We start from the raw sequence: 12,110 nt of genomic DNA, 5'->3' as shown, positions 1-12,110 counted from the left end.
TGTCATTTCACTAATGTAAATGTTTATGGTTAATATTGACAACACTTTTGAGTTCTTTGTATACTGTTGGCTAGTTAATATACACCAATGCATTATATTCTCATAAGTGATTATCTACGTTTCTCAGAGAAACAGCCTGTTCCCAGCAGTGTGACTATGTATTTGCAAAGGATGATACAAGCAAAACAATCTAATCATAAAATGAAATAAAGTTGTTGCATAAATGAAAGTGGAGTAAAAGTAAGAATAATTCCAGTCCTGTATCCTACATAATAAATATGACAATCATGAATGTCTTTCTTTTTATGAAATCAGGATCCCACATTTGTTTTAAACACTTGCAAATGATATATGCTAGAAACCAATGGATTGATATAATATTTACAATGTAAAGTCCTGTACTGCAGGTGCTGGTAAAGAGCAATACAATGACTAAACCTTTCCAACCAAAACAACTAGTTGGTAGGTAGGTAGGCCTACGTAGGTAGGTATAGGCAGACAGACAGATAGATATACAGACAGACAGATATAGATAGATAGATGGATATCATATATAGATAGATACTTCATTCATCCCAAATTGTGAAATGTGTGGAAACAAGTATAAACACAATACATGAAATACAAATGAAAGCAATAGACAGGAATATATCAGTAGAAAGGACTCGATGAATATTATAACATCATGTAATGTAGCCTTACTATGAAGGCTGACCTAAATACGGTGCTTTTCTACAGATTACTTTTATTACTGCACTGGTAAAGGTAAAAAGTAGGGCGATTAATAAATGTGAAGTGCTTTGTAACTTTGACCCCGCTTGACTGAATACACAACAAACAATGAAGAAAGAGTTTTATCTGGGCTGCTTCACTGCCAGCTGCTCCCCCCCCGGGACCCGAAAGTGGCGTATAGCCTGCACTTCAACATCAACGAAAGTGCTCGAGATATGCTGTATTGAACCAATAACACAAACTAACTGTATCACTATAACATGATGATGAGGGTGATGGTGATGAAGAATGCATCTAACGTTCCGCTGTTCATTATAATACAAAAACAGGGCATTAAACAAACCATCATGCTCTTACTTTGAAATCATGCGGAAATGTAATCATCAGCGGGCCATCACGTGGTTTCCGAAAATAACCGAGTGACACGAGTAGATTTTAGCCGAGACCGGCGGAAAATATGTCTCAAAATTCCGTGTGTGTAAAAAGACGATCCGCGAACAGAGATTTGAGATCTGTGAACAGAGAGTTGAGATCCGCGAGCGCATTTTTGGTCCACAAATACAAAATGGATTCAGAAATGCCTGATCGAAAGTTGTAAATGTTAAAGAGATATTCACAGATCTTTTTTTAATTTGTGAAAATATTTAGCATATTTGCAGATCCGTTGTACACTTGCAAATGTATTTGTGAGTTTGCAAATCTTTTAAATGCATTTGTGGATGTTGTTTTACATTTACAAATCACATATTTACACACAAATAATTTTTATGTTCACACAAATAATTATGAGACATATCTATGCCCATATTATTCCAACAGGATTTGTCAAAGATGTTTTGCCTTGCATGGCCTCAGAACTACTTCATATTAGAGATGTTTATGAAGATGAACTGTCCCAGTGAACTGTCATCAGGATCGGGATTTAAAAAATTTTTTTTTTATAATATATATTTTTTTTATTTAATGTTACAAAACAAAAATGACCATGTTCACGTCTTAAAGTCATCCTGAGGACTTAGTTTTGGTTTAAAATTACACAACATCATGTATGTGTTGCTTTCTTTGGGCTTGTTTTCATAGAAATCTGGCAACAGAGTGGGCGCAGTGTCTAATAGTAGCAGTAAGCTAACGAGAGGCTAACGAGAGGCTACGTTCAGCTGGTGACTCGGGAGTCGGGACAGAGAAAATGTCAGGAGTTTGGAAGTATTATAAAATTGAAAGCGAAGGCAGTGTAACAGCCAGATGCAATGTTTGCAAGGCAGAGGTTCCGCGTGGTGGAAAGAACAGAGCTACGTTCAACACGACCAATCTAATACGCTACCTGAGAAACAAACACCAACAACAACAACACGGCGAGTACACAGCGGCCACTCAGGTAACTGCACTGAAACAACCAACACTTTCAGAGACTTTTAAAAGGAAAGAGAAACTGCCCCAGAACAGTGAAAAGGCCAACACAATAACAGCCAAGATAGCTGAATTCATCGCGTTGGATGACCAGCCGTTATCTGTTACCTTTTTTTCTCTTAATGCATTGCATAAAGATCGGATCGGGAAAAATCAGGTATCGGCAGATTGTCAAAATCAAATGATCGGAATCGGATCGGGAGCAAAAAAAGGTGATCGGGACATCCCTACTTCATATAGTAAACAAATCTCTTCACTCAGGTATTTTTCCACAGGCCCTGAAAACTGCAGTCATTAAACCGCTCTTAAAAGAGAATAATCTAGATGCTTCAGTAATGAACAATTACAGGGCCCATATCAAACCTCCCATTTCTAGGTAAAATCATTGAAAAAGTTGTTTTTCAACAGTTGAGTAATTTCTTGCACTTAAATAACTGTTTCGATGTGTTCCATTCGGGCTTTCGTCCAAACCACAGCACTGAGACTGCTCTTGTAAAGGTCTTTAATGACATCCACTTAAACACAGACAGTGGCAGAACTTCAGTGTTAGTATTATTAGATCTCAGTGCTGCGTTTGACACTGTCGACCACAGCATATTACTAGACCGACTGGAAAACTGGGTGGGACTTTCGGAAACAGTTCTAAATTGGTTTGAATCCTATTTAAAGGATAGAAACAACTCAGATGTGTATTTACCTATAGAAACAAAGTTGTTTCTATAGGTAAATACACATCTGAGTTGACAAATATGACATGTGGGGTTCCTCAAGGCTCCATCTTGGGGCCTCTTCTCTTTAACATCTACATGCTACCACTGGCTCAGATAATGAAGAACAACAAAATAAGTTACCATAGCTATGCAGATGACACACAAATGTACGTAACAATTTCACCAGGAGACTATGCTCCAATTCAAAACACTGAGTAAGTTCATTGAACAAATCAATGACTGGATGTGTCAGAACTTTCTCCAATTAAACAAAGATAAAACTGAGGTAATGGTTTTTGGAGCCAAGTCAGAACGTATAAAAGTTAGCGCTGAGCTTCAGTCTGCAATGTTCAAACCAACAGATAAAGCCAGAAATCTAGGTGTAGTCATGGACTCTGACCTGAGTTTCAACAGTCACATTAAAACAGTTACTAAATCAGCCTACTATCAACTAAAGAATATATCTAGGATTAAAAGACTAATGTCACAGCAGGATTTGGAAAAAACGTAATCCATGCCTTTATCTTCAGTAGACTTCGACTACTGCAATGGTGTCGTCACAGGTCTCACTAAAAAATCTATTAGAAAGCTGCAGCTGATTCAGAACGCCGCTGCTCGACTCCTCACTAACACTAAGAAAATGGATCACATCACTCCAGTTCTGAAGTCTTTACACTGGCTTCCTGTGTGTCAAAGAATAGATTTCAAAATATTGCTGCTGGTTTATAAAGCACTGAATGGTTTAGGCCCAAATACATTACTGACCTCCTGCTAAATTATGAACCATCCAGATCGCTCAGGTCTTCAGGGACTGGTGAGCTTCTGTCCCCAGAGTCAGAACTAAATATGGTAAAGCAGCGTTCAGTTATTATGCTCCAAATATCTGGAACAAACTCCCAGAAGACTTTTCTTTTTGTCGCTGCTTTTAATTGAACTATTTATATCTTAAACTGCACTGTAACTTTTATCCATGTACTTTTTCTTTTAGTGTTTAATTGAACTATTCATATTTTAGACTGCACTGTAACTTTTATCCATGTATTTTTCCTTTTAATGTTTATTTTATTAGCTTTTCGTTCTTAATGCTTAATGTCTTTCATTTTTTGTAAAGCACTTTGAATTGCCTTGCGTTGAAAAGTGCTATATAAATAAACTTGCCTTGCCTTGTGTAGTGTTGAGGCCTCTGGAGTCTCTCTGTCTATGTGCTTTCCCTTTACACGATTAGATTAGACTAGATTTACTTTATTGATCCCGATTTGGGATATGTTTCCATCAACAAGGCATTGCACATAATGTGAAAATGAAAAAGAGTAGATAATAAACAAACATAAACATATAATATGAACATCTCAAAATAAAAATAAAACAGAACTAAAAAGTAAAACATATACATAGTATTGAAAGTGAAAGATACAAATCTTTAGATTATCTCTCTAACACCACGAACGGCCAATTAAAGCTAAGAATAAATAAAAGTAGGATGTTACTCACATTAAGTATGCAAGGAATAGCATATTAAATTAAATATAAATGTAAAAGGTTCTGTGAATTTTTTATAATTTATTAACCGAACTGTTTCCCATAACAACCAGTAGTTTTAGTTGTATGCTTAACCTGACCCCTACCCAGAGGTGGGAGATGTACTCAGATCTGCATATGTAGAAGTAGACATACCAACTTGTTTACAAGTAAAGGTCCTGTATTAAAAATGTTACTCAAGTAAAAGTACAACAGTTTTGACATCTAAATATACTTACAGTACGACAAATAAAAGTAGTCATTGTGCAGATTGGTCCATTTCAGAATAATATATGTTTTATAATTATTGATCATTAAAGTGTTCTCAAATCTGGTAAAGGTGGAACTGATTTCAACTAATGTGAATTGAATCCAGGTGTATCTAAAGTATTTATTTAAGTGTTTATCCTATTGTTTATCATTAATCTATATCTGTAAAGTAACTAAAGCTATTCAATGTATTTAGTGGAGTAAAAGTACACGATTTATCTCTTATTGTATTAAACATAATATCTGCTACCCTGAATCACCCCCCACCCGCAGAGGTGGAGGGAACACATGGTGACACGCCACGCCTCACCGTCCGGCGGCATGCTGCAGTTACTTTCTCTTTCAATATCAGCCCTCTCCCAAACCCCTTATGTCTGAGTGGTCTGAGTGGTGGTGGTGAATGGGGGGTGAGGGGCGCCATCAGGCCGTTCACAGGCTAAGGTATTAAGGCTCGCTCCTGTAGTTTGTCTCTTCCTGCTTTGTGCAGTATAACCTACATACAGGTATCAGTGAGGAGGACAAAAACATTACGTCATACTAATACCATGAGGCAAAGAGGTCGACTGAAACACATAGCTTATTTTATATATTTGATTAATTAGCCTAAATAAAACCACCATCTACCTCAACTGCTGACTCGACCAGAATCACATTTATATTAGCTTACAATGAGAGCTATAATAAACAATGTTGTTGTATCCCCCGCATTAAGACAGGTCATAAATGTGTCAGTAACTGTTGTCCTGTGCTCTTACCCTCTCTTCTTGTTCAGGGTGTGTGTCCGGGTACCAGGTCAGCAAGCTGTTACTCACATTCAGCCTGTTTGTGAGCGGATCTGTTTAGCCACCGCTAGAAAGCTGGCTGATGCTACAAAGCTAGCGATGTTGCTAATGAGCTAGCTAGGATATTGTAGCAGCCAGAAGCTTCAATGTCTGAGGCAATTGATGACTGGCATAAACAACAAGCTACTTCACCGTAGTGTGTGTCTTCAGAAAGGCATTCTCCCAAGTTTTGTGATGTTATCCTAACACAATGTAGGTGTTTAAGGTCTGTTGGGGTTATCTGTCAAAGCCAGAACGAGTGTTGTTAGCTCAGGAAATACTAATGGTTTAGTTACCCCGAGTTAAGCCTCTCAGGCACATTTCCTCTCGACTATGCGTTGGGTTAATAACTTGGTAAACTGTATTATTATTGATAACATCATATATTTTGATAACACAATTTGACATCACGGGTACACACACAAAGTAAAAACAACCAAACTAAACTAAACGAAGTACAAATGATAAGAATATAACAATCAAAAATAAAATATTTAACAAATACCATTTTTATTTGTATTGCCTTATTTTCTTTAACAAACTAAATAATAATGGTGTCATATTGATGTAATTCCAAGTAAACGTGTGGAAAATGTCTTCTTGGGAATTTGAAATGTCCCCCAAAAAATGTATTGCATACAAACACATTTCTGTATCCAAAATCATGAATTACATTGACTAAAACCTTGCTGCCCCATCCCACTGAAACTAGTCATCTCCCCGAACACATCCGAGACTGCATCAAGGAGCTGACAAAGGCTACTCATCTCTCTTGTTATTTTTCTTATTTTTAGTAGTTTGAAAGCCTTTTCTTAAAACTATGACTGCTGTCACGGCTCCTTGCTTGTTCATTAAAATGATCTGTGCATTACAAAAATAAAATGTACTTGTTCCGTTCCGTTGGCTGGTCTGTTCTCGGGGTTATACAACTTGGAATTGAGTGCTGCCTGAGAAGCACTCTGGAGGGCAAAATAAGCACACGGCTCAGGAAATCCCCTTCCTTCTTCCGCAGTGGGAGATGACGTCAGTTGCTGCACCATCAGAGCTTCTTGTGCTGATGTGCATGAAGTGAATAAGCTACATGATGCTCGCTACTCCTGCTGCTAGAGTGGTTTTAATATTAGCTTGGATTTATCCAAGTCACGCTCTTTATTTCCACATAGGAGAGACGGAGAAGAAATGTTTCATAGAAGAAATTCCAGACGAAACCATGGTTATTGGTAAGCTGCTGGGGGCTCGTTAGCTTGACGTGATGCTAGCTAAAGCTAACGCGAACAGCTGGCTCCATCAAAGATGCTTCATTGAAAATGACTATTGTATCGACCAAAGGTTTTTTTATTTAGTATTTTGTCACAAAAATGATAGTGTAGATTTTGTAAGATTGTGCAAGATGTTGTGGCCTCATAAGTTCTTCTTCGCTTAAAATATCTGGACCAGCCTTAGCTTTAGTTACATCAGAGTTTATATTTCAAATATAAACTAATATTTGCCAGAAGGTACTCGTTTACTTATCACTGACGGATACAGGGTTACTGATAAATAAGAAAAGGGCACCTGCTTGAAGAGAACCCTGATGTATTTATGGTGATCCAAACCCTAGCTAGGAAAGTAGACTTTTACATTACTAAAAGTAACACTCGCTATAAACGGTGTGACAATTTTGATATTTCTTTGGAAATGTTCTGGCACTGTTGCATTATGTTGAATTCCCCCATTTACCATGTTAAAGTTATATCCTGCTGTGTACTGATGCAAAGTGGTCATACTGGATGAGCTGAGCAGTGTGTGTGTTGCTCTACCGGTCTGACAGGAAAGTACAGGACTCAGCTGTGGGACAAGCTGACAGATTCCTTCCTCGCAGCCACGCCCGGCCTGGGGATGCATGTGGAGATCAAGGATCCAGATACTAAGGTAAGCAAAGAGGAGGCGGTGTAATGAGACACTCTCACATACACATACTACCATTACAATATAACAATTTATTTGACAATTCTCCCAGATCATCCTCTCTCGACAATACGGCTCAGACGGCCGGTTCACCTTCACCTCACACACTCCCGGAGAACATCAGATCTGTTTGCACTCCAACTCCACCAAGATGGCTCTGTTTGCAGGAGGAAAACTGGTATGAGCGCAGTCACTTTATAACCGTTTTAATAATGTACTTCTCAAAAATGGTACAACATTACTTTCATTGGGAATAAGATCCTGCATGTTAACTTGTACAAACTTTCAAAAACTGGGCTAAATACATAATTCTGTTTCATAAAGGAGATTGCAAAAAGTCTGGGCCCTGATGTTATCGCGCTCATTAAACCATCCAGACTAACCAGGTCCTGGTCAGACAAGGTGTTAGGCTTTATTTAACCTCAGATTACAATCTACCTCACAGACTCCCTCCTGCTGCACTGTGGACATTTGAAACACATGTATATTTGATTGGTCTGCATTAAATGCACTGCAAAAAAATAAAGCCTATAAAAACATTTACATGGTGCTGATCTCTAATAGAAAGTAGCATTTTCCTATTTATTTAATATTCCTGCACTCCCCACATGTGTTTCCAGTTATTCCGGCTCATTAGCAGTAAGACTGACGGGGCGCTATTTGGTCCGCCCAACTAGGTGCAACAAAGCTAACAGGAGTGAGGGAGCTGTCAATAAAGCACAGGATGGGTACGCCCACAAGAGTCAGAGTGCAAATACAAACCAAAAAGCAACATTTACCTGATAGAGAAATGTTTTAAGGGCTTCTGTTTTGATACGTTGACTAAATTGCTTAGTTGACGTAGATGTCTTCAGTCGATTTATAATTGAAAAAAATGCTTTTTAATACTTAATAACTTATTTGCAAGAAACCTATGAATACACCCCTGATATACACAACAATTACAGTGCTATTCATCTGTCAACTAGGTGGTTAGTCATAAAACAAATCGTATCAGTGTTAGTTAAATACATACAAACAATGAGAACAAGTTATGTTATATGTGTTATCAGTAAACCCAGAGATATAAACAGGTAACACCAATACTTAAACTCAGCGTTCTGGATATTAAAAGTCGTACTTTCTGCAGAAAAGGTGAATACAATACCAACATGTGTGCATGGTCCACCAGTGCAGATCCAGCAGACTCCGCGGTCCCAGTTCATTGTGATTTTTGTATAGCAGTTATTCAAATCCATACTGATTTTTCCCACAAAATCTCCAGGTCAGTGAGAAGCTAAAAGAACAATAGTTAGACTTTTAAGCCACATGTGGTCAGGAATTTCCATTTAATCTTTAACTGTTGACTTATTGAGTTTCCATAGTTTCCTACTCATCCTCTTGTTTTGGTTTTGCCATTGTAAGCCTTTAATCATCAGTGATCTTGGAGGACTTGTCTGAATCTTGAGTTATTTTGAGTTCTCATGATGCAAAATTCGTCTGATGATGAAACTTGAGTTTTTATATTTCTTATAATTCTCACGAAAACAAGTATGTCGATCTGAATGGTGTATTTCCTATGTTGCAGAGGGTGCATCTGGATATTCAGGTGGGAGAACACACCAACAACTACCCTGAGATCGCAGCGAAGGACAAACTGACGGAGCTGCAGCTGAGAGCCCGCCAGCTGCTGGACCAGGTGGAGCAGATCCAAAAGGAGCAAAACTACCAGAGGGTCAGTAACAAAATACTCAGAGTAATGTGATCTACTAGGTTGATGAGGTCAAGAGTGGTACAGAAATGAGTCTTAAAACTTGGAAATGACTTAGCATTCTACCACTGTCAAGTCAGCTGTTCTAGAATATACACTCACTGGCCACTTTATTAGGTACTTCACTAAGTACACAATATATATATATAATATTTATGTTTTTGGTTTGACGCTCAAAATAAGATCTGTGGTTGTTATATTCTACAACATAAAATCTCCCACTGGTGAGTATATGAAGCGTCTGTGTGTCGTCGGTTGCTAACAAGTGTTAGAGGTACTAAATGAGACTACTGAACATCGTCACACAAACATTAGCAGCTTTTAGCTTAGCGTTGTTGACGTGGAGTCATGTGACCATGATGTAGTTCCTTCATAGCTTAACGTTAGCTTTTTACTTCTGGCAAGCGCATTTAAGCTTAAAAAATCATACAAGTTGTGAAAATATGTGGAGATAATCCTGTTGAACAAAACATGTTGGCATCATCATCATCATGTGTTTGTAACATCTTCATTTCAACACAATTCTGAAATCCAACGGAAAGCTACTTTCAGTAGAGGGAACCCTCTACTGGTTCCGCCCACAATAATCCCTCCTCACTGCCCCTCTCACACTGTGTGTGGTGTCTCCTGCAGTATCGAGAGGAGCGCTTCCGCATGACCAGTGAGAGCACCAACCAGCGCGTCCTGTGGTGGTCCATCGCTCAGACCCTCATCCTCATCGTCACCGGCATCTGGCAGATGAAGCACCTCAAGAGCTTCTTTGAGGCCAAGAAGCTGGTCTGAGGTGTGTCTGCACCACGCAGCAGCTGGACAGACTCGAGCGGATGGAGGGACGCCCGCCCAAAAACATCCAGGAGGACACATGTTGTTAAGGGAGAGCTGTGGCTGTTAGAGGGGGGGTTATATGGGGCACTTCTCCACAGTCAGTGCACAGTCTACAGGTGGATGATGCCCCCAGTTAGGAGAAACACACTGGAGTAACTGCACAGAAACAAAGCAATGTATTCCAGCTGGGGAGTCATGTGTTGTGCAAAGTTAAATGACTGTTTCTGTCAATTGAGTCTGGTAGCATTAGCTAGGATTGTAAGGTCAATTGATGAAAATATAAAACATTTAGCATTTAAAAGAGATGTGTGCTAAGTAGGCTGCCCCTACCCACAGCAGTACATTAGCGTCCTGATGCTGCTCACGTCTGTTTCTCCAAACTGAAGCTAAGACACTGACTGGATATGCACCTCATACAACCCCCCCTCAAAACATCCTCACTATGCCTTTAATATCAGCCATAAATGCTACGAGCAAACTCACAAAGCAGTTATATATCCTGGGGACTGTGTTGTTATTATTCTTTTTTTGGCTATTGTTATTTCCTGACACAGAAGCGCAACATTCCACCTGCTTTTTGTCTGTTTTTGTTGACAACACTGGACATGTCATTTTTCTTTTTATGTTTATGAGGTCTTACAGGAGTGAGAGACCACAGTGGATATGTAACAATGAAAATGTTTAAGCTGTTGCAAACAAGTTTATTGATATTTTATTTTATGTAGCCCATTTTCTGCTGGGTTCATTAGGTCGCCGGTAATAATAATATTTCACTGGCCATAATTCCTCACGTGTTAATTTGATATTTATATAACTCTTTTTTAGCATGCATACACAGTATATAAACCCCTGATAAATGGCTTCTAACACACAGTAACACAGCAGCGTTTAAGACGTGTTAATTAATGTTTAAGAAAGCAATCCTGACTGGTGAATAAACTGAGTTCATCATTAATGAAATATAAATTATTATTAATATTAAAAAAACGTTAATTTATAGTAAAAAAAACCTCACTTGTAAAGCAGATATATACAAATAATACAGTTAATATTTATAAATAAATAATTTTTATAAATCCCTGGTTTCATATTATATTTGTTTATATACCAGTGGAGAGTTTCTAATCTGGACATTAATACACTCTGACAACTCCTTAATATCTGCTTACCTCCAAATAGCCTATATTGTTTATGAATGTGAAATGGAGGGTCAAATTAACACTCCCTGACTGTATATAGTTGTGTTGTCCCTGGAGTTCAGTCTCCTGCACATTGAGCAGGTGTGTAGATAGTTTGTGATACTTGTCTCTTAACAGGATTGACTGTTTGTTGTAAATAACAGCTATTGACCGTCCTGTTGATTTTCTAAAGCCTTTTACACTGATTGAATGTCTTTCCAGTTTGTGTTTCTTCAGTATTTATTGAGCAGTTGTAGCCTGTGTTTCAGAGCTGAGCTTAAGCCAAATGTACTTCTATGTTCTCCAGTTCTTTCTTTTCTTTTCTTTTTTACATGCAAAGACTAGATAAGACGAATTTCGGCCATTAAATTATTTTGTTTATTTATCACTCTTGAAATATTCTTATTTCCCCTGTGGTCACCTCCATGACTTAATAAAGACAATTTGGCCAAACTACTTTCTGTGTTTGATTTTATTAGAGCCACTTTGCCAAATACAAGAAAATACACGGCGAATGGCAGAAAAACATGTATTGCTCATCTTTGACCTCCCAAACAACGCCTCATTAAGACAGCAACCACACGTGAATCATCTTTTAGTTTTATCCCTGACAGTAAAAGCACTTTTCATGGACACAGGACAACACACTGACCTTGTGACAGAATCCACTGTGAATATAGCTGCAGTGTAAAATCCACTGAAAACAGGAACACCACTTTGCATAGATTCACTCGTTCATCTGCAATAACGCAAAAACACAAGACCTACACAAATAAAACTCTTTCTCCAGGTTCGCTCTCGTTCATATCAAGAATAGAGATCTGTCACAGCTGGAACACCATAAGAAACAATGTGAAACACAATACTATGTGTCATTAATTATAAAGGGATAAATGATTTATTAAATCAAGTCTTTGTTTCATCTGTACAATAAAAACGGTACATTGTACTG

The 12,110-nt window shown here is 38.2% G+C and overlaps 1 protein-coding gene across 1 annotated transcript; it reads left to right on the top strand.

Annotated features, from left to right (window-relative positions):
* Positions 1 to 6,461: 6,461 nt before the first annotated feature.
* Positions 6,462 to 11,614, top strand: LOC117448868 (transmembrane emp24 domain-containing protein 4-like). The gene is made up of 5 exons (XM_034086163.2): positions 6,462 to 6,678; positions 7,269 to 7,369; positions 7,458 to 7,583; positions 8,973 to 9,119; positions 9,789 to 11,614. The coding sequence occupies exons 1-5, from the start codon at positions 6,540 to 6,542 to the stop codon at positions 9,936 to 9,938; spliced, it is 663 nt and encodes a 220-aa protein (XP_033942054.1). The 5' UTR covers positions 6,462 to 6,539; the 3' UTR covers positions 9,939 to 11,614.
* The last annotated feature ends 496 nt before the right edge of the window (positions 11,615 to 12,110 follow it).

This window comes from Pseudochaenichthys georgianus, chromosome 7 (assembly GCF_902827115.2).
Source record: "Pseudochaenichthys georgianus chromosome 7, fPseGeo1.2, whole genome shotgun sequence".
In the NCBI taxonomy this organism is placed as follows: Eukaryota; Metazoa; Chordata; class Actinopteri; order Perciformes; family Channichthyidae; genus Pseudochaenichthys; species Pseudochaenichthys georgianus.
Note: the sequence above shows the minus strand (reverse complement) of the source record. Positions and strands in the feature narration are given on the sequence as shown.